This window comes from Cotesia glomerata, linkage group LG1 (assembly GCF_020080835.1).
Source record: "Cotesia glomerata isolate CgM1 linkage group LG1, MPM_Cglom_v2.3, whole genome shotgun sequence".
Classification (NCBI taxonomy): Eukaryota; Metazoa; Arthropoda; class Insecta; order Hymenoptera; family Braconidae; genus Cotesia; species Cotesia glomerata.
In genome coordinates, this window is record NC_058158.1 from 20770622 (window position 1) to 20793742 (window position 23121).

The following is a 23121-nucleotide window of genomic DNA, read 5'->3' on the forward strand; positions in this document are numbered from 1 at the left end:
CATTCAATAGTGTCTTTCTCGCTATCAGAAAGGGATTCACCGCTACTTCGATGAAACATAATTATATCTACAATTTTTCATATCCACATAGAAGTATAAAAGTTCCTTCGCGTATTTTTTTTTTATTTTATCAAAATAATATAAGTATATTAAATGAAGTAAGGAAGGAACAATTAATTTTCTGATTTTTTACGATTTAAATTTCGTGCGGAAATCCTAACCAATTGATATGCTTTTAGTGAAAATAGTGACTTAAAATCGAAGAGATGTTGTGGTCGGTGTCATATTACTTCTCCAAGAACGCGTGCTGTATTAAAAACTTCACTGCAACCCGTGTACTGCGTCTTAACTTGCTGTGAAATTGCCACTTGTGAGATTCTTTGTACGTTCTTATTTAAAATATTATTTTAATTTTTATGGATTATAATTTATTAATAATTCGTATTACAAGAATAAATTTTCTTAAATAGGTATAAAAGATTAATAGAATAACTATTTTTTTAAAGGTGCGATAGTTGTGGCTGATTTTTTAGCTATCCGCCATTTTTATTTGATTAAAAGGTTTCACTCAGGGGTTATTGTAAGTGTTTTAATCTTTTATCGTGTAAGTATAAATTAAAGTTAATATTCTATATTATTATATACGTGACACTGAAGTTGACGGACATTAAAAATTATTTTAGAATTTTATAATAATTAAATTATTATAAAAAAAATTTAATTGAAAAATTCCACGGGTAAAAATTAATAAAAATTACAAGTGAAAATTTTTAAAAGCATTTTTTTATTGTAATTAATTTGTTATTGAAATTTTTAAAATTAACAGGTGACGGCTAACTTCAGTATTATATACGTGAATCGATTTTGAACCTTTCTGTTATTTATGAAACTCATTGAACTAATATAATAAATATTTTTTTCCGTTACAGTAATTATGGAGGACGAAGCACAGAGTAAGATTTTGTTCATGAAAATAATAAACATATCACAATTTTTTTATAAAGTATAAAAATATATTTTTCTTTTGCAGAGCAAGAAATTCTAAAGCGTCGGCAAGAAATTGAAGCAGCCGTTAAGTCTTTCAATGAATTTATTTCGGACAGCAAGGCAGAAGATGTTCAACCATAAACGGTACAACCAGCAGCGCAAACACAAAAAAATACGACGCTCGGGTCTGTTGGCGTTGACACGCGAACGTCAAGCTCGGCGGTAGTAAAGCAAGGTCCTGGAAATGGACAAGGAAACGACGGAGAGAGCGACGTTGTAAATGATGGGTCAGCTGAAGGATCAACTCCTTCAGCTGATAAATCAGAGTCAGCAACCATCAATGGAACAAAATCTGAAGGTAGATACAAAGACAAAAAATTTTAAACTTTTAAAATAATTTTTTTAATTTATCAGAATTCATTATCGATTTATTAATTTACTTTTATTAATTTTTTAGTTAAGCTTCCAAAACGACATCAAGCTGCCGGGAGAGCGCGAGCCAACTGGCGCCGTCGATACCGAGGAAGGGGTGGAAAAAACAATTTTGTAAACTTGTATCTGTAAGATCATGATTCACCATAAATATAAGAAAAATATTTAAAAGCAAATTGTATATTTTATTACTTATTGTTAGGTGAACAAGGCCCAGTAGCGATCAACTCGCTCCTGGGGGACTCCCAAATTCAAGAGACGCACCTGTCCACCGCTAGTTCCCGCAAAATCGAACCGCCAATGGAAAACCAGCCTCTCGATCACGCCATGAATCGACCGCTTTATTGGCTGATCGCTCCCGCTAGACATGCGCAATAGCCTTCTTTCCCAAGTCAACGAGGAAGAAGACGAACTATTGTTATTATCTTTCGCTTCTACGCTTTCGCTGCATCAAGTCGCCATTACTTTTTCTTTACTTTCGCTTTTCGTTAATAAACCGCATTTCGCTTATTTTATAATTTAAACTGCTTAAATTAACCGCTAATAATTCGCTTTAATTTGTTATAGGCAAATTGTGTTAAGTGCATTTATTTCACCGCTTTTTCAGTGCCGGCAAAGTGTTCAACCATGTGTCAACCGGCTTCGCTTTTGCAAACCACGCTGTAATTTACAAATCCGCTTTTATCTTAACAATCCGCTATTAAAAATATTAAATATTGAGTGTAATTAATGTAAATAAATTACTAGTGTTATTTTTGATAATAATTTACGCGTTTTAATTGAGATATCCAAACCTAAACCTGATCCCCGCTTTTCCGCTCTTTCTGTAATTATTCATTGGTCCCTCGAGCCAGATCAGGCTGGCTCTATCTCAATTAATTTAATTAATCATACCGCTAAAAATTGTTTTGTGTTAAGTGAAGTGTAATACCGCTAGGAAAGGTCGAGTGTCAGGAGCATCGCAGAGCACATCGGGTGCTGCTCCTGATAGTCATTCGTACACCGGTGCGCTGAACTTTCCGTTTATTAAGACTGAAAACTCGACTTCGGGCCTTAAATAACTTCGCTATGGAGAATTACACAAGATAGTTGAAAAATGCAATTTGTGCTTCAACTTTCGTGTTCCGCACCATGCCGTAGATTGCAAGACCGCTCAAGATTGCCGAAAATGTGGTCAACGTCACCACATGTCCATCTATTTTGGATGCACCAACGAAACCAGCTTCACCGCAGTCTACATCTTCCGCACAGGCAACTAATCGTTCCCTTTAGACCGTTTACAACTTGAAATTAACTGTTGATTATTTCAGATCCGCTTTCCGCTCAAGTATTGCTAGCTACCGCCTTAGTCCAGGTACGCCCGCATCATGGTAATCCAATCACCGCCAGAGTGTTGATTGATCAAGGTTCAGAGCTCTCATTTATGAGACAGTCGCTCTTCAAGAAGCTTGGACAACCGCTACAGCGTGACATGGTCATGCTCAAGGGCATTGGCAATGTCTCCGCAGGAAGCTCACTAGGTGTGAGCACAATTGAGCTTCGTTCGCTGTGTACGACCGCATCAATGCATGTCAGCATGCATATTCTACCAACACTGACGGTAGATCTTCCATCGTTCGTGATCGCTGATCCAAAATGGCCGCATCTTGAGAATCTCAAGCTCGCTGACCCGCAGTATCTACAGCCACGCCCTGTAGATATTATTCTAGGTGCATCACCAGCCGCACAGATCAAAAACGCAGAGATTCAACGAGGACCTCGCAATGCTCCTATTGCACAATCCACCACGCTTGGTTGGATTGTCTATGGAGCTGTCACCGCTAAACACGCTTCAACATCACACGTAGCACTACATGCGTCAGTAGATACTGAATTACAAGACGCTATCGCTAAGTTTTGGGAACAGGAAGAAGTTCCATCAGGAAATTCACCGCTCAACACCGCTGAAGAAGACGAATGTGAAATTCACTTTCGTCAAACGCATTATCGACAGCCTGATGGACGCTACGTAGTGAGATTACCGCTTAAGGCCCTTGAGAGTCAACTTGGCGACTCTATCAACGCAGCTATGGGGTCACTCCGCAGATTAATAACTCGCTTGTCGCGAGAAAGAGAACATTCTGACATGTATCGTGCATTCATGGCAGAATACATTCAACTAGGACACATGGTACGAGTACCAGTCAACGAATTGCCCGCAAACGCTTACTTCTTGCCTCACCATGGAGTATTGAAGCTTGATAGTGCCACTACGAAGCTCCGCACAGTGTTCAATGGTTCCTGTGCAACATCTACAGGAATTTCATTGAACGACATTCTCCACGCAGGACCCAAAACGTAAATTGACATTTTTGATGTGATGTTGAGAATCCGTTGCAGCAGGATTCTATTCACTACTGACATCACCAAGATGTTCAGACAGATTGAGGTCGACTCGCTTGATTGGCCGCTTCAGTGCATTCTCTGGATAGATGAGAATGACTTAATAGACGCTTACTGTCTCAAGACAGTCACATACGGAACCGCTAGTGCACCTTTTGACGCTGTACGTGTGCTTATCCAACTAGTAAAGGATGAAGGACACCGCTTTCCGCTAGCTGTTGCTCCAATGTTGAAAACACGCTACGTAGATGATATCTACGGTGGAGCAGACAACGAAGAAGACGCTATCAAGGCTGCAGTACAAACAAAAGCTCTGTGTGCAGCAGGCTGCTTCCCGCTTGCCAAATGGGCTAGCAATAGCCCACGGTTACTCGCTGAAGTCGCTCCAGAAAAGCAGCTGGATACACCGCTTAAAGAAATCAGTGATGCACCAGTAAAAGTCCTGGGCATGTACTGGAATTCACGCACTGACGCTCTCTAGTTCAAGTACACGCTACCGCCAGATACGCCTAAGACAAAGAGAGCTATTTTGTCTGAAATCGCTAAACTGTATGATCCGCTAGGACTTCTCGCACCAATAGTCGTCAAAGCCAAGATCTTTATGCAAGATCTGTGGCTAGATAGAGTGTCATGGGATGAACAATTGTCACCATCACTCATTCACAAATGGACTGGATATCGCGAGGATCTTCGAAACATCGAATCCATCCGCATTCCACGCTGGAATAATATAGCACCTGGAGCAACTATGGAATTGCACGGGTTCTCAGACGCTTCGCAAAACGCTATGGCTGCCGCTGTTTATTTGAGAGTCACTGACGCTGATGGGAACACAAAGGTCTCACTTTTGTGTTCAAAAACGCAAGTAGCACCGCTGAAGAACATGACAATCCCACGCTTGGAATTATCTGCCGCATGGTTGCTAACACAACTGATACTTCATGTTAAAGAAGTTCAGTCGCTTGAAAATGTCAGGATCAATCTCTGGACTGGCTCCGCCGTGACTCTCGCATGGATTAAAAGTCCAGCAATCCGCTGGAAGACATTTGTCCGCAATAGAGTGGGAAAAATCCAAGAAACGCTTCGAGATGTCTCCTGGAAATTTATTCCAGGAAAACAAAACCCCGCTGACTGCGCTTCAAGAGGTATACCTACGCTAAAACTGAAACAACACGCTCTCTGGTGGCATGGACCAACTTGGCTTCATGAACCAGAATCCTCTTGGCCCACTCTGGAGCCTCCAACCGACAACGCAACGCATCGAGAAGAACGCCAAGGTCTGACACTAGTAACTTGGAAAGCAGAAAATTGCCTGCTCCAACAATTACTGTCGCATTACACGCAGCTGTTTCCACTGCTACGGAAGCTTAGCATCTGGCATCGTGCCATCGACCGCTTTAAAAGAGTTCCACAATCTTCGCTGGCCTACCCGCTTACTCCATCAGACCTGGAGCGTGCTAAATTGACCTTGATTAAGTTCACTCAAGGACAATACTTCGCTAGAGAGATTCACACGCTACAAGATGGTGATGGTCTGCCTAAAAATAACAGCATCACTAAGCTGACTCCGTTCATCGACCATCAGGGGGTCCTGAGAGTCGGTGGCCGCTTGAAAAACGCATTGCTGGACCCAGAAGAGAGGCATCCAGCGATTCTACCGCGATAATCACCGCTTACATCAATTTTGATTGATGATTCGCACCGCAAAACGCTTCACGGAGGTACTCAGCTTACGCTCGCTGATTTACACAAGAGTGTCTGGATCATTGGAGGCCGTGTTCCAGTCAGATCATTTATTTTACGCTGCATTATCTGCACGAGACACCGTGGAGAACGCGCTCAACAGTTGATGGGTCAACTACCCGCCGCACGAGTACAGCCAACTCGAGCCTTCTTGCATACAGGACTCGACTACGCTGGACCTATCACGCTGAAAACGTTTCAAGGACGTGGAGCAAAAACATACAAAGGCTGGATTGCAGTCTTTGTATGCATGTTCAGTTCAGCTGTACATTTAGAGCTAGTAACTGACTACACCGCTGCCGCTTTCATCGCCGCTTATCGCCGCTTCACTAGTCGCCGAGGTATCTGCCACACGCTATATTCAGACTGTGGAACCAATTTTGTAGGAGCAGATAAAGAGCTGAAACGACTATTCGCTGCAGGATCCCGCACATTACGAGAATTATCAACCTTGATCGCTCAAGATGGCACGAACTGGAAATTCAATCCGCCTGGAGCTCCACATTTTGGAGGAAAATGGGAAGCCGCTGTGAAATCTATCAAATTTCACCTTCGAAGAACAATCGGAGACTCGCTGTTGACGCTTGAGCAATATTCAACGCTACTGGCTCAAATTGAAGCCATATTGAATTCCAGACCGCTCACACCGCTGAATGAAGATCCTGCTGACCTGGCTGTACTGACTCCAGGTCACTTCTTAATCGGACAGTCACTGACCGCTATCCCAGAGCCATCGCTGACAGATTTACAACCTGCTCGGCTCTCGCACTGGGAACAAGTCCAGCAAATGGTTCAACATTTCTGGAAACGCTACTACCAGGACTGCATCCACCGCTACCAGGCCATTTCAAAGTGGCATCATCGACGCAACCAGATCAAGGTGGGTTCAGTAGTACTGATCACCACTGAGGATCTCCCGCCAACCAAGTGGCCATTAGCCAAAGTAATTGCTGTCCATCCAGGTGAAGATGGGCAAATCCGCGTAGTAACTGTTAAGACAGTTAACACAGAGCTGGCTCGTCCAATTACAAAGCTCTGTGTCCTGCCGCTAACGCATGAAGAAGATGATCTTGTCGACGCAGCCGCCAACCCGGGGGAGAATGTTCGGTGAACAAGGTCCAGTAGCGATTAACTCGCTCTTGGGGGACTCCCAAATTCAAGAGACGCACCTGTCCACCGCTAGTTCCCGCAAAATCGAACCGTCAATAGAAAATCAGCCTCTCGATCACGCCATGAATCGACCGCTTTATTGGCTGATCGCTCCCGCTAGACATGCGCAATAGCCTTCTTTCCCAAGTCAACGAGGAAGAAGACGAACTATTGTTATTATCTTTCGCTTCTACGCTTTCGCTGCATCAAGTCGCCATTACTTTTTCTTTACTTTCGCTTTTCGTTAATAAACCGCATTTCACTTATTTTATAATTTAAACTGCTTAAATTAACCGCTAATAATTCGCTTTAATTTGTTATAGGTAAATTGTGTTAACAGTGCATTTATTTCACCGCTTTTTCAGTGCCGGCAAAGTGTTCAACCACGTGTCAACCGGCTTTGCTTTTGCAAACCACGCTGTAATTTACAAATCCGCTTTTATCTTAACAATCCGCTATTAAAAATATTAAATATTGAGTGTAATTAATGTAAATAAATTACTAGTGTTATTTTTGATAATAATTTACGCGTTTTAATTGAGATATCCAAACCTAAACCTGATCCCCGCTTTTCCGCTCTTTCTGTTATTATTCACTTATCCTCACTACTTTCTTTTTTATCATAAATGAGTTCAATTAAAATAATTATAAAATGAGCTTTTGAACCGTAATATTTTTTATTGAATTACGTAAATAAAAATTTTTATTGCGAAAAGTCCTTACAATAAAGAAACTAAATATTTATTCATAATTTATTTTTAAATATTGAAAATTTCAAATATATATTAATAGCATCTGATACGCATGAGGCCCTCTATAAAACACAACAGAATTTATAAATAAAAGTCACATCAACACAAAACTCCAACTGTAAAAAAGAAGGGATAATAACCTAAAACTTGTTAGTATTGTAATTTTTTGTGCAAAAAATAAAGGGGAGCATAATAAAAAATGACAGAATCCAATAATCCTTATCAAAAATCTTATAAACAAAGTAAGTAAAGAGGCCAGAAAGTTATATTTAGAATATAGTTATGGCAAGAAAATAAAATTTGCAGTAGTTCTTTACAATTTTTCTTGTGACTATTTATTTCCAACAATTGAACTTTTTTACTTAAAATATTTTGATTTTTATGCACTGTGGACTTATCAGGATTATACTTTGAAAAACTTTCTTCAAAATTAAAAAAAAAATGCCAAATTCAATAAACTAGAAAAAGTGCAAGTGATCGAAAATGACAAAGAAAATTAATTTATTCCACTTTTGATACTAAAATCAGCAGACAAGAGGCAATTTTTTAGCTTTCTTCAATAGATAAACAAATTATTTTTAAAAAAACTGATATAAAGAAAATAAAAAACAAATTCCTAACTTTAGAAAATTTTCAATTTTTTCAGCGGGAAGTTAAAAATATTAATACAATTAATTTAATTTAAGTCATTTTTTAGTATTATTATAAAACAAATATTAAAATTTTAAGAGTTCGGACACCAGGATCAGGTACACCTACTATAGATGATGAACAGCCAAGTAAGGAAACCATGCCAAAAATTGTAGTGTAAATAATAAAATTAATTTGCATTCATTTTTTCACAGAGAAATATGTTAAAGTGACAAAAAAAAGAGAAAGTCAATCTACAAGAAAGCCAAAAGGAAAATATAATAGTGAAGACAGTAACAAGAAAATCAAATCTGCAACAATCTCATCAGGTAACAAAAAAAATAAGATTAATTTGTTTATCTTAGCAAAATAATTGTAAGGTAAGAGCCTCAGTAGCCGTTTAGGAACCAGTACCTGCTTCCTCCATGTATTTGTATACCTGCATTTTTGAATGTAGACATACAAAGACATGGAATGAGCAGGTACTGGTTCCTAAGTAGGTATCTGGGACGCTTTTACCTTTGGTATAATGATTTTCCTATTTCAAAAAAAAGATAATCAAAGGATAGATGACACAGAAAAAGACATACCCCTAAAACAACCAAAAGAAATAAAAGTTAATAAAGGAAAAATAGAAGAAGAAAAAGAGAGCAGAAATGGAAATGCCGTTATATTGAAAAATTCAAGTGATCTGAAATCGTTTGAGGAGAAAATTTGTAGTCGAATAAAGAAAACGGAGATTGGACTGTTCAAATTGAGGAAAGAGGTAGCTGAACTGAGAACAGAAGTCACTTCAATGATTCACGTAAGTATTTATAGTTGAGGTCAATAAATGTAATATACTTGCTAAATTGCAATTTTCAAATAATTTTACTGTATAACTTTTTTTGAGACATTTAAAAAATTAATCATACTGTTATCATACCAATTTCATGAACCCAGTCGAAAAAACTACAAGATTTTTTTTTACTTATAAACGTAAGTAATCACGTAAAACGGAATACTAAGATGATAAATTACGTCATGATTAGAAGTTTAATTGATAACTTAAAATAAAAAAAAAATGTTTTTTCCGTGTATAATACGTATTCGTTTTAATGAAAGTAATAAGTGTATAATGCAGCATTTTTGTAATATATATTATAAAAAAATAATGTACCAAAAACTTCGGGTGCAAAGCTTACATCTTGACCATAAATTTTTAAGAAAGTTAATTAGAATTAATAAACTACCCGAGAAAAAAATTTTTTAATCTTCGTTGATCTGCGTACATCTCGTATTTCATATACCCTGTAAATTTTTTGTAGATCTACATACATCTTAGTAGATATAATTTGATCAAAAAATTGGCACACATCTATAGAAATGGCATAGATCTACGTAAATAAAAAACAATTTTTCCCGGGTAACTGTAAAATCCTATTACGTATATAATTTTACATAAGTTTTTAAAAGTAAATAATTTAACATAAAAATATTCCCTATTATTGTATCCAATTGTATGTACTTGGGTATACAAAATGAAAAGTTTGTTATTTATAGAAAGTAAGAAAAAAGTATAGGTCAGAAATTATTAATTAATTAATCGTTATTACAGACAGTGCAATCGTGTATGCAATTGTGGAACAATGTATATTATCAATCTCAGGTAACTCAACAACAACCAATTAATGGGCCTCCTACACTAGTACCACCTCAACATCTGCACACTTCTACTTACATGCCTCCCCCGCAACCTCAAACTCAACATCAGCCGGCTAATTTTAATCAAGTAATTAGAAATTTTCCTTATCACTATCCATCACCACCTCAACCACCATTGCCATTACTAAATCATTACAAACTTCCGACGACTTATCCACGTAATCACTCGTAGTTTTTATGTCAATGAATTTAATCCTAACTGTTTTTAAAAGAAATATTTTTGTAACACAATCAATAAAAAAAAATTTTCTCATCTTTGACATATGTCTTTTATTTTTGTTTATTTAAAAAAAAAACCTTGTCAGATTTAATCATTGAGCTTGTAAAAACACTGGCCTATCAGTTTAAACTACGCGCGCAATCGACTGAAGCGCCACCTCTGAAACATGATGCACGCGTATATGTATCATGGCGTGTATTGCCAGCATCATGAAAACAAACAAGCTGTTAGGTTAAAAATAGGATTATTCACTAAAAACATATTATTTATTAAATAAAATAAAGTGTCAAAGATCAACTTTTAGAGAGCAATTGGATTTATTCCAACATAATCATTTTCGCCAACTTGATGCCCATTCTTATCCGGCTGATTTTTGTGATTTTGTACAAGCATTTGGTAAGGTTACTAATTTATTATTTCAATTATTCAATATTGTTTATTATTTAATTTTAAGAGGATATTTGATGTATAGAAACATAATTTCATTACATATTGAAATCTAACGTTATATTAAAAATTTCATATTTATTTTGACATGTTTCAGTCGCTCAAATAGTAGAACTTTGTAGCTGTTTGTCATTGGTAGATTTACTGAAGTGAAGAGGATTAAAATTGTCAAAAGGAATTGCCAAATTGCTTCTACAGAATATAATTTCTGCTTAGTAGGATTATCTGTGATTTTTTTATTGTGGGGTTAGTTGAGATTCTCGCCTAATAACTTACTGAGGCCACGCGGTTGGAATCGCTATCTTATTGTCAGGTCTCAAAGCTAGCCATGCCCGAACAATTATAAAGAATCTATATTGGACAGAAATGTTGTTTATCTGCTGATTATAATATTTGAGTTACTAAATAATTTTAATTTCGCTCATTCTCTTAATAATTGGTCAAACAGCAAAGTTACAGCCGGAGATTTAAAATTCAATGTGCGACATAAGATAATGGATTATTGTCATTAATAAATCAGGTATTTAAAGGTTTTTAACATCACCAATTTATACAGACAAAAAAATAAATTTTTTTTTTTAGGGCTTTAAATAGACTACCCGCAAAATAAAAATTTATTGAAGTCTACCATTAAGAATGGGTCCGATGATGATCAACCGATTAATTCTACTTAAATGTAAGCTCCTAAATGTTAAATTTTAAATCAACAAATGATTATGATGAATGGTTTCAACTTTTCATAATAATGGATGTTAATTTTTGAATTATCTCGAGAACATTGTTCCTGTCCAAAAATTATGAGAGAAATTTGGTTAAAGAATCAAAATTATTCCAATATTTGTATATTTTCTAAAGTAAAATCCATAATTATACACAATTGAAACCATTCATTATGAAATATTGAAGTAAAGTTAATTTCTTAATATTTATTATTTAACACAAAATGCAATGGATATTTTTTTAAAATAAATTATTTTTATTAATAAATCGATAGGACTAAGATTTGCGCCGTAATTTTAAATAACAATATATGATAGATGTATCCAGTATACTTAAAATTTTAAAATACTATGAATCTTAACTTGTAAATCACAGCAAAAATATTTAAAATATGAAAAAATTTACAGAGATATTATAGGAAATAAAATTTTGCATAACTTTTGCTGCTAAAATTTTTTTATGCCCGCAGTTTCTTCGCTGCAATCAAGAAATTAAGATTCATAGCAGAATAGAATTTTCAATAACTGCAAATTTTATAATAAAAGTTAAAATTCTGATCTTTAAATTAATAATGTTATATTTTATTTACAGAAGACGTATTTTGTTCTCCTATTACACGTAACGGAGAAGATATGAATATAAATTTAATAAATGACTATGCTGTTGGTGGATTAAATGTTCATATTATAAACTATCGAAAAATCAAGAAAAATAGTAGCACTTTAATAGTGGTATTAACTGAAACATTTTATATGGAACATATATTTGAAAGTAAGTTGAATGTAACGAAAAATATTACCTGTACATGATGATTATTATTATTAAGATGTAGCTAAAAGTACGACACACGTGAAAGTACGAATGTGGTGGAAAGTATACATTTTTTCCACAAATGTGTGTTTATAATTACTAAAAATAAATTTATTTGAAATTATATCTCGATTAATTTTAGGGCACTGATAAAAATGAGACCACTTCGAATACAGTTAAAAATAGGACAACTAAGATGTCTGAGTAGTATCGGGTATATTCAAGGATCTGCAACCATCTACAGCGGCGGTTGGAAAATATATTATTTGTCGTAATCAACGTACTACGACATAGTTATAACAATGAAAGGATATATTAAATTTCTTATAGATAAGTATATTAACTTTTCATTATTTCCGATTAAGCCACATCATTGCTTTTATGTGAAGAATTACTTGATTTGGCATGTTAGCTTTTCATTTTTTTTTTTTTTTTGATCGTATGCCGGCCTACACTTTCGTGTAGACTATAATTTGAAGAAAATTTTTAAAATTATCTCAAGTTAGGCCAGATCATTAGTTTTATTAAAAGTAATTTAAATTATGCATGTTAACTTTTTATTTTTCGATCAGATGCCGGCTAACACGTCTGTTAGCTATGATTTTGGGGAAATTTAGAAATTTTATCCCAAATTAGGCCAGATCATTGCTTTTATAAAAATAAATTTAATCTATGCATGTCTTGTTTTTATTTCCTGATCGGATGCCAGCTAACACATTTATGTTAGTTATAATTTGAGTAAAATTTGTCAAATTTTACCTCAAATTAGGCCAGATAATTAATTTTGTATAAGAAGATTACGCTTCCAATAGATTTCCAACATTTTATTGTATATTAATAATTTCATACTTATTTGCTAATATTTTAGAAACGTTGTAGCTACTGGTCATTAACAGACTTATTGGAAGACGAAATAATCTGAATTATTTCTATATTTTTTCATTTCTGTCCCGTAGGATTTTCCATGATTTTTCTTTTTTTAATTGCGAGAATTAATTGAATTCTCGACTGATAATCTAGCAAAGCCACGCGGTTGGAGTCGGTATGTTATGGTCAGGTCTCGAAGCAATTCCTGCCAGAACAATTATAAAGAAACTATTTGAAAAAAATATTATGACGATATCATAAAACTATGATGACACAAAAACATATGAACACTGCTATAAAAAATTTATTTTGAAACGAAAGAATATTTTTGTGAGAAAAAATTATTTTTTCGGAAATATATTAAAATTTTATTTCTTACCTGAAGGAATAAAAATTTTTTCCGCAGTACTTTTTTTGTTACAAAAAAATTTCTTTATTTAGAAAAAATTAATTTTAAAAGAATAACTTGAAAATTTTTCCTCAATTGAGAAAACATTTTGATTTCTTTAGCCAAGAAGTAAAATGATTGAAAATTAATTTTATGTCAGAAAAATATTATTTCTTTTCAAGAGTAAATTTTTTTTCTCAGTGAGCTGTGATCTTTATTAGATTTTTTGATTTCAAATAACAAAATAAAATAGTCTGTTTGAAAAATATTTTTTTTATTATATAATTAAAAGAAATCATGGAGTCGTGATACCAGTTATTCACAAATTAAAAACGGTTTTACATCGTTATTTCTATGTAATATAATTTCCATTGATCAAATTACTTATATTTATATTTCAGTGTAAAAATGAATTTAATTAATATGTAATTATATTGAATTGCAGATAATGTGGATAAAAGAAAAAATCAGCATTGAAATTACTACGCCGGCGATCGCGGTACACTAATTTTGAGATGACTGATGAAAGAAATGAGTATCATCAACTACTTTGCAGACAGCCAAATAATTCTCCTAAGAAAAAACTCGTTTCAACTGTGGTTTTGTGTTAAAAAACATTAAATTACGCATATTTTTACAAGATATGTTGGTCGGATGCCAGTTCATATTTTGTGAGTCATAATTTAGGTGAAATCTTTATAATTTTATTCAAAACTAGGCCAGATGATTAGGCTTATATTTAAAATATTTATTTATAAATTCTAGCTGATGATATTTAGATTGGATGCCATCTCACAAATTTGAGAGATATGATTTGGATAAAATTTTTATAATTCTATCCTAAACTAGGCCAGATCATTAGGTTTATATTGTAAATATTTATTTATGAATGTTAGCTTATTATATTAAGATCGGATGCCGGCTTGCAACTTAATGAAAGCTATAATTTGGATGAAATTTTTATAATTCTATCCTAAATTAGGCCAGATCATTAGATTTATATTTTAAATATTTATTTATAAATTTTAACTTATGATATTTAGATCGAATGCTAACTCACACTTGTGTAAGTCATAATTTAGGTAAAATTTTTATAATTTTATTATAAATTAGGCCAGATCTTTAATTTTTTATAAAAAAAATTGTAATTTTGCATATTAATTTACGATATTGAGATGGGATGCCAGCTCACAATTTTGTGAGTTATGATTTGGATGAAATTTTTATAATTCTATCCTAAATTAGGCCAGATCATTAGATTTATATTTTAAATATTTATTTATAAATTTTAACTTATGATATTTAGATCGGATGCTAACTCACACTTGTGTGAGTCATAATTTAGGTAAAATTTTTATAATTTTATTCTAAATTAGGCCAGATCTTTAATTTTTATAAAAAAATTGTAATTTTGCATGTTAATTTACGATATTGAGATGAGATGCCAGCTCACAATTTTGTGAGTTATGATTTGGATGAAATTTTTATAATTCTATCCTAAATTAGGCCAGATCATTAGGTTTATATTTTAAATATTTATTTACGAATGTTTGCTTATAATATTAAGATCAGATGCCGGCTTGCAATTCGATGCGAGTTATAATTTGGATGAAATTTTTTAATTTTGTCTTAAATTAAGTCAGATTTTTAGTTTCTATATAATTATTGATAAAATTACTTTAGTATCTATTAAAATTAGAAATAAACAGTAGCACGATTAATATTTAATATTTTTGAGTCTCTTTTGATTAAAAAATTACATTTCTAATAATTCATATATTTCAGTTTATATTTACAGAAATCACTTTAATCAACAAATCTAGATTATGACTTAGTTTTAGCTATGTAGAGAGATGGCGCTACTGTTTGTTTCTAAAAACCATTAAATATTTATTTTTTTTATTTGTCGTCGGTAATGACGACGTTATCAAAACTAGGGGACCCCGATACTTATCTGTTCTACTATCGTTACACCTTAAGATGAATTATTTAGAAAACTAGAAAACATTGTATTATACTTTAACCTTATGGATGTTTTCTTTTTATTATTCTTACATTCAAAATTTTATTAACAACTCGAGCCTTCAACGTTTAACAAATGTGTTTATAATAATAATGTTATTAACTCATTTTTATTATTCAAGAATACATGTGTATTTACTATATTCAAATAATTCAAAACAAAAAAAACTACATCAATAAACATCTATCTAATATAATTAACTATCCTGCGACATTTGTTAGTAAAATAATTAATAAACGATTCATAGAATAAAATATCCCGAAAAATTTTAGGGGAAACAACATATCAGTCTTCCAAATCAGTATATATTTCTTTTTGTATTTGAGGAAAACAACATTTTCATTAATTATACAGTGCTGTAAACCACGTTTTATATGCTCATATATATATTACATTTTTATCTAGATGAAACCTCAAGTACCTAATAAGTATTTTTAACGATCTTCCAAACTTGATAAATGTTACCTCAACCAAGCAAACCTAATAATAATAAAAATATTTTTCTTGTACAAGTCAAAAATTAGTATTAATAAACTTGCTTTAAAAACTTTGCAATAATTACTCCGACAAACGAAAAATATCCCATTCCACAAATTAAATGTTGCCATGAATAATGTAATTAGTTAATTTAAAATGGAAAATTTTCAGTTTGTAGTACTTCCAAATAAATGTGCCTCATTAATCGAAGTGCCTAAGAATGTAATACAAATTATAAAACATTGCAACAAAAGAATAAGTTCAAGAAATTCTATATTAAGCGCCTATATCTGAAGGTATTGAAACTCAAATTTTTTCTAAATGTGGAAGCACTACTGAATTTAATTATTCTTATATAACCAATTCAATTTTTACTAAATGTGAAAGCACTAATGAATTTATTTATTCTTATATAACCAACTCAAATTTTACTAGATGTGAAAGCACTAATGAATTTAATTATTCTTATATAAACAATTCAATTTTTACTAGATGTAAAAGCTCTAATGAGTTTAATTATTCTTACACAAGCAATTAAATTTTTACTAAGAGTGAAAGCACTAATGTACCTAATTATTATTATAAAAGCAATTCAATTTTTACTAGATGTGAAAGCACTAATGTACCTAAATATTGTATCTAGAAAAATTGATGATGTTACCGAAACTCGCGTCATGACTATGAAAGCCCTAACTCTCGTTTTAAAGTAGGGAGGTGTGTTACGAGTGGAAACTTTGGTCAATTTAATGAGTAATACAAAATATTCCTACTGTAAGGCAATTGAAATAGAAGGATCAGGATTTAAGAAAGTAAAAGAAGAAGAGGGGTTGAAATCGATTAAAAGGAGCGCCGGAAAATAAATAAACACAGGTCGAAACAACGTTTGCGTGACTAACGAGAACAGGACTCCAGGAAAAAGAAGAATAAAGACTTTAACTATGCGAATGTGGACGGTAATATTCCATTTAAGGTCCCCCACGAACAATACAGGATTCACATGAGTAGTACCTCACACCATTCTAAAGTGAGTCACCTGAGGAATATTCCAGAATAAAATCCATCCCTTAGCAGTATTATAAAAAGCAAGCATCGGACTGCCAGTGCCAGTGCGTCAGGAGTTTTTAAACTACGAGGAGGCCCTCAACAAGTGCCAGTGCGTCAGGAGCTTTTAAACTACGAGGAGGCCCTCAACAAGTGCCAGTGCGTCAGGAGCTTTTAAACTAAGAGGAAGCTCTCAACAAAGTGTAGTACAGTACAATTTCGGGAACTCTTTTGTCTTGAATAAGATTCCAATCAACTAAATTTCAATTTCTAATCGACATCTATTTATTTCTACTGAAATCAAGCATCGATTTCGAAAATTAAAATTAAATACAAAAGAGTAAATATCGAATTAGACTCCATCATTCACCAACTTCAGCATTGAAGTTGACAATCAACTTAGTGTCTCGCGCACTCAACATCGGAGGACCTTCCAGTTTCAACGCCTCCATTCTCCAGATTTAACATCTCCAACCTCTAGACGAATCAACGCCAAGTTCATTGCGACATCACCTTCAACAACGAAGACGACCTAAAATTCAACTTCACGCAATTACTCACTGACCAATTCCAATCGTAACAACCCGGTAGAGAAGTATTCCGTAACAACATCCTGAGTGTACCAGTTATAAATAAAACACCTATTTAATATTATTCAAATCGTAAGTAAATATTTAATTTCTTTCTTTAATATTTCATTTTCTCCTCTTTTCCTTTTTCCAACCGGTTCTGATGGTCATCCCTTAGTGTTAACTAGTCAATAAGTTTCTAAATCAAAGAGATCTGTCAATAAGTGTGACTGCCACTCCCAGGGTAAAGGCATTTAGTTGTCTGACCGTACAAACAAGCAGTTGATCACATTTGTGTCGTCCCAGGACGTAACAAAATTTTATTGGCGATTTTAAATTAAAATGTAAATTTAATAATTAAGAACTGATAGATAAAATTCAGGTTTGACATCGTTGGGTGATCTATTGACCCCCGGCGTGCCGTCACAGATGAGCTTACTTTTACCTTTCAATAATTCATAGACTCACCATTACGGACCCCATAGTTTTGCCCAAATAATACCCTTTTGAGCGAGCCCCCTGGCTTCAAACGGAGGGTAGCTGTCAAATCCGGTGCGGAGAAAGTACTCCTCAGAGTAGTAGCCGTACCGTGGATCTCAAAGAGGAATTGTTTCGCCTGGTGGTTGGAAATATTCCGGAAGGTCGATGGCCTTTAGTACCCAAGGACGTGATACGTCCGTCCAAAAGGCTGGATGATTTTCCGGGATTAATGGTCCTGGGCTCGATGGTTCCTGCAGCGACGGAGATGGCGACCTGGGCGAACAATTCCCCCGAGGTACGTAGGCGGTACACTTTACTGGCACTCGCGATACTTCTGGCTCCTCGTCGGAGATTATGGGCATAGACAAGTTAAGCGACTGTGATTGAAACGAACGGCCCCTTTGTACGGCCCGACCCGACCGACGTGAACGCCTGCCTTTCCGCGGCATGGACCGAGGAGGAAATTCGGATAAAACGGCTAATAAGCCCTCATCTCCGAAGTTGGTTTTGGACTTGGGGAACAGCTGAAAGGCGCTCACACCATGGGAAATTTAATCGGTGAAATGGCTAATGAGCCTTTGCACCGGAAGGATTTGAATTGGTGGAACAGCTGAAAGGCGCTCGCACCCAAAGGAATTATCAGCGTGTTTACTGTAATTAGCTTTTATTGGATAAAGGATCTGGAGAGGTTCAAGTCGGACAGAGCTCTGTGCTCAAGAAAGTCCGTGGATCTACTGACTTGAATTAGCTCCAGATTAGTTTTTATAAACAGTATTTCAGCCATGTTTGCAGCTCAGGTTACTCCCTGAGAGAGTCATCGAGGCCCGGGTCCCATGCTGACGCAAGATGTTTGGACTATCCGCGGCCGCGGTGACTCTCTGCCGATGCCTTATCGCGAGATTTCCGTTACTAAGCTGCTGATCAAGCCACCAGCGAAGCAACGGATATCTCTCAATGTGCATTCGGAGAATTGAACGAGATAAATTTATTTAAAATATAATATTTATGAAATAATAAAAAAAAAAAATAATTTTGGGCGAAATTCTGAGAACGTAACAATCTGATTTCTTTAAATCGATAAATAAAAATGGACGATCGAATTAAGAGTCACCAAAAAAAATCCAAGTCCTAAGCAATAATTGAGCATATTTTCTCCTGAGCTGGACTTCGGTCACAAGCTCATCTTGACCTTCACGAAGGGAATATAAATTTCTAAAAATCTGGACCAATATCTAGAAATAATAAAATAATTAAAAAAACAATAATGGATAAATTGATAAAAATCATATAATAACATCAATATTATATGATTAAAATTAATTAATAATCATAAAAATAAATTTTAAACAATGAAAATCAATTTTAGATTATACTTGATTAATTTTAAATAATACATATTAACTTTTCATTATGAAAATCAACTTTTAAGTATGAAAATTAATTTTAGATGTAAGATCATTAAATTGATAATAAGTAAATTAATCTTAGATTGAGGATAATCAATTTTCGATGATAAAAATTGGTAATATATAATAAAGCATTAGTTTTTTTGTTAAAAGTCAAATTAAGATGATAGATAATTCATTGTTTATTATGCCAATTAATTTTAAACTATAAATTATTAATTTTGAACTATACAGATCAAATATATAATAAAAAAATTTATTTTAGATTATTAAAATTATTTTCAAATTAGGGTAAAGTCACCAATACCTAGCCCCCTACCTATTTCCAGCCTCAAATAGTATATGCTATAAATAACTATAGTTTCCTTGTGGTGGGGGCTGGAAATAGGTAGGGGGATGGGTACTGGTGAAGTAACGCTATGAAATATTATTTCAGATCGTAATCAATTAATTTTTAATTATTTAAATTAATTTTAGAAAATGAATAATTAATTTTTAAATATTAATCGATTTTGAGCTATAAATGTTTAATTTTATAATTTTTAATTGATATTGTATCATTAAAATTAATTCATTATCAAAAAAATGAATTTTAAACAATAAAAATCAATTTTAGATCATAAATAATTAATTTCGAATCATAAAAATTGATTGTATAAGATAACAATTCATATTATATTATATGAATTAATCTAGAATTATGGAAATTAATTTTGGATAAATTTTGCATAAATTAAAATTACTAAAATTAATTTAAGATTATTTATAATGAATTTTCGATTACAAAAATCGATAATATAAAATATATTATAAATAATTAGTTTTTTAGTTAAAAATTAAATTAAAATAACAAATAATTGATTTATAAATATGAAAATTAATTTGAAACGCTGAAAAATTAAATTTAAATATTATAGATTTATTTTATATCATAAAAATAAATTTTAGATTAGTTGATATTATTTTTTGATCATTTAAATTAATGATATTTTTTAAATCAACAATTGTTAATCATACAAATTAACTTTAGACTATAAATAATTAATTTTATATTATAAAGGCTCATTTTAGATCAACAATAATTAATTTTATGATCAAAAAATTTATTTTATGCTATAAAAATTAAATTTAAATAATAAATTATAATTGAGGTTATAATTGAGGATGGTTATACTGGTATTATTGTAAAATGTTTTACAAGGGAGGGTGGGGAATTATTGTCTTGTGACGGGTGATTATTCCGCTCTATTGGCCCCTTAATTAATTTAATAAAATAAAACAATACCTAGCAAAAATGATTCTAAATTAACATGGGCTCCACCAGGATTTTTCAACACTGTTCCTGGAACCGGAAACCAGAGCTGAGCTTATAATGTACAGGAAGAGAGAGTGAAGGTAGGTGATCTGGAATGAATAAACTTTTATTTAACAATCCCCGGATTTTTATTAATAACAAATCGACTTTAACAAATGCGCTGACAATTCAGCTCACTTATAAACTAACAACTTATTACCTAGTGACGCGGAGAATTGACTGCGAAATAAACGATATTTACAAACAATCCTTTTTTCCAAACGACGATACAATGACTAGCTGGGATGTTCTAACGGACGGTCTCCCACAACCTGGTTACAACTAGTTGGGCTTTTTCAGAACGAACGGTCTCCCACACCTGCCTAAAACTAAACTTAATCCTGCAGTACCTTCGCTTGAGCGTCTGTACTGCAGCTACTATCTTACTACCGTGGTACCCTACTTGGCGTCTATACCACGGCTTCTAACTTACTACCGTTGTACCCCACTTGGCGTCTATACAACGGCTTCTAACTACGTCGCGTTGTCCACTTGGCACACACGCTCTAGAAATGCCTCCCACCACCCGCACGATCTTCACACACATAACCCGCTCACACACACACACTGGCTCTACTTTACTTTTTACTTCTGATTTATAAAATTAAACTGCAAAACTTACAACATTAATTTTTCTTAAAATTTTCTGTCATTAGCTCGCAATTAAAACGTAAACCATTTTCACAACTAATAATTTAATTATCACAAAATCTACACTAAAAGCCGATGCTTGAATTTATTCCAAATTATCCACGAGTTTAATACTCAACATTAAATAAATTCTCTGGAACAATATCGACGCATAAATTTATTTCACTTTCAACTCGTAATTTTATTTCTTAAATTTTGAATAAATTCTTAAGAATATTTCTTAGTAAAATTCTGACTAATTTTCTGGGACTTAATCCACGCCGTTAAATATTTTTATAAATAATTCCAATAAAATAATACTTTTCATTTTCAATAGTTCAATGTAAGGTAAAAGCCCCAATATATGATCATGTACCAGTATATGATCACTCCATGTATTTATATACCTATATTTGTGAATATAGATATACAAATACATGGAGTGATCATATACTGGTACGTGATCATCTATTGGGGCTTTTACCTTATAAATGTCCACGTGGAATTTTTCGATTTATAAATAATGAATAAAACAAATTATCTCAATGTAAAATAAATTCACGAAAAATTATCCACTGGTATCTAATCTTAGTTGCGTCGAAGTTAAGTAGCCAATTCTCAATAAATTATAGTAAATAAATAATACTTTCTTGTAATAAATAATATTATATAATAATAATTCAATTGTTCTTACTAGTAAATTATCGCGTGAAATAATTGCTAGGAATTTGCGCGCTCAAAATGGACGCCGATGTTCGTTAGTGCGTAGCAAGCCTTGACCTCGGGTATACGAGCGACGCTTGACCGGTCGTGAGCCGCCGATTGGAATAATTCTCGATATTCAGAAATTAAATTGATGTTTTATTAATGAAGTAAATTTATTTAAGCCATTCTAGGATGTTAATGATTATCAACTGGCCGAATCAATAATTTAATTTCTCACGACTCCTAAACCCAAGAGGTCTAGAACATTTCTCGGGTATAATATCCCCAAGAAGAATGTTCAAACTGCTAACGAACCAAATTAATTAAATAAATAATTATTATTGAGCAAATGATTATAAACAATTGAATTATCAAAATTTAATTAATAAATGAGAAGTAGTAAAATCGATGAGCCCGGTATATGACCCCCTTGGCTCATCAAAAATGTGAAAGTCTCAATACCTGGTTAAATTTGTGCTGAGGAAACTCTTTGTTCAAAACTGGTTTCCTTCTTGGACTTTTTGGCTGCTGATGTTGTTGAACTGAGCACTGCACTACTTCTGATTTTCTGCAACTACTCAACTGACCAAGAAACCCAAAATTTCCCCCACTTAATGCTAGTCGGGTCCCGAAGACCGAGACGCGCCAGTGCTGCGTCGACTACTTATCGCACGCGTGTGGTTTTACCGTCACAGGGTAAATTACCCTGTTACACTCCTCCCCGCCAGACCAGCACTAGGGAGTTTCGATCTTCAGTTCCCCTCAAGGGGTACTTGAAATAAAATTATAAATAGCTATAATTCCTTGTCATGGTCTAGTTCCAGGACATCCTCGTCTCTGTCCTCTTCGTCGCCGAAGGTCCCCTCTACCCCAATCCCAGAGTCCTCGGATACCGGTTGTACACTTCCTCCACCAAACTCCATCTCGGACCAGTTAGGCCCTCTTAGCTCGCTCTTCATTCTCTTCTTCTTCTTCTTCCTCGTCTTACGACGAATAGGAACGTCACTAGGTCGTGGCTCTGGCATCTTCTTGGCACGAGGAATGCCAGTCTCCATAATTCTCGTCCGGGGCGCCCGCTCCAGTGCCTCTTTGTATAAGCTCGCCTTGTACGCGGCGAAGGCTGGTGTCGGCTCAGCAGTTGCCGCAGGTGTTGTGCGGGTTGGAGCGGATGCCGGAAGGACGGATCTTTTCCTGGGCGTCGTTAC

The 23121-nt window shown here is 33.9% G+C and overlaps 2 protein-coding genes and 3 long non-coding RNA genes across 5 annotated transcripts; all 5 read left to right on the forward strand.

Moving 5' to 3' along the window:
* The first annotated feature begins 332 nt into the window (after positions 1-332).
* On the forward strand, positions 333-1534 carry LOC123272824. The gene is made up of 5 exons (XR_006511175.1): positions 333-382; positions 507-604; positions 930-953; positions 1031-1345; positions 1445-1534. It is a non-coding gene; the product is annotated as an uncharacterized LOC123272824 (long non-coding RNA).
* Positions 1535-2606: 1072 nt separating this feature from the next.
* LOC123267780 lies at positions 2607-5467 on the forward strand. The gene is made up of 4 exons (XM_044732662.1): positions 2607-2670; positions 2730-3756; positions 3799-4234; positions 4283-5467. Exons 1-4 carry the CDS (start codon positions 2607-2609, stop codon positions 5465-5467), a joined length of 2712 nt encoding a protein of 903 aa, XP_044588597.1.
* A 183-nt stretch (positions 5468-5650) lies between these two features.
* On the forward strand, positions 5651-6655 carry LOC123267851. The gene has a single exon (XM_044732763.1). It carries the CDS (start codon positions 5651-5653, stop codon positions 6653-6655), a length of 1005 nt encoding a protein of 334 aa, XP_044588698.1.
* A 3498-nt stretch (positions 6656-10153) lies between these two features.
* On the forward strand, positions 10154-12404 carry LOC123261027. Its single transcript, XR_006508592.1, has 5 exons — positions 10154-10395; positions 10544-10966; positions 11029-11122; positions 11758-11937; positions 12119-12404. It is a non-coding gene; the product is annotated as an uncharacterized LOC123261027 (long non-coding RNA).
* A 1132-nt stretch (positions 12405-13536) lies between these two features.
* On the forward strand, positions 13537-16540 carry LOC123269430. The gene is made up of 2 exons (XR_006510409.1): positions 13537-13918; positions 13997-16540. It is a non-coding gene; the product is annotated as an uncharacterized LOC123269430 (long non-coding RNA).
* The last annotated feature ends 6581 nt before the right edge of the window (positions 16541-23121 follow it).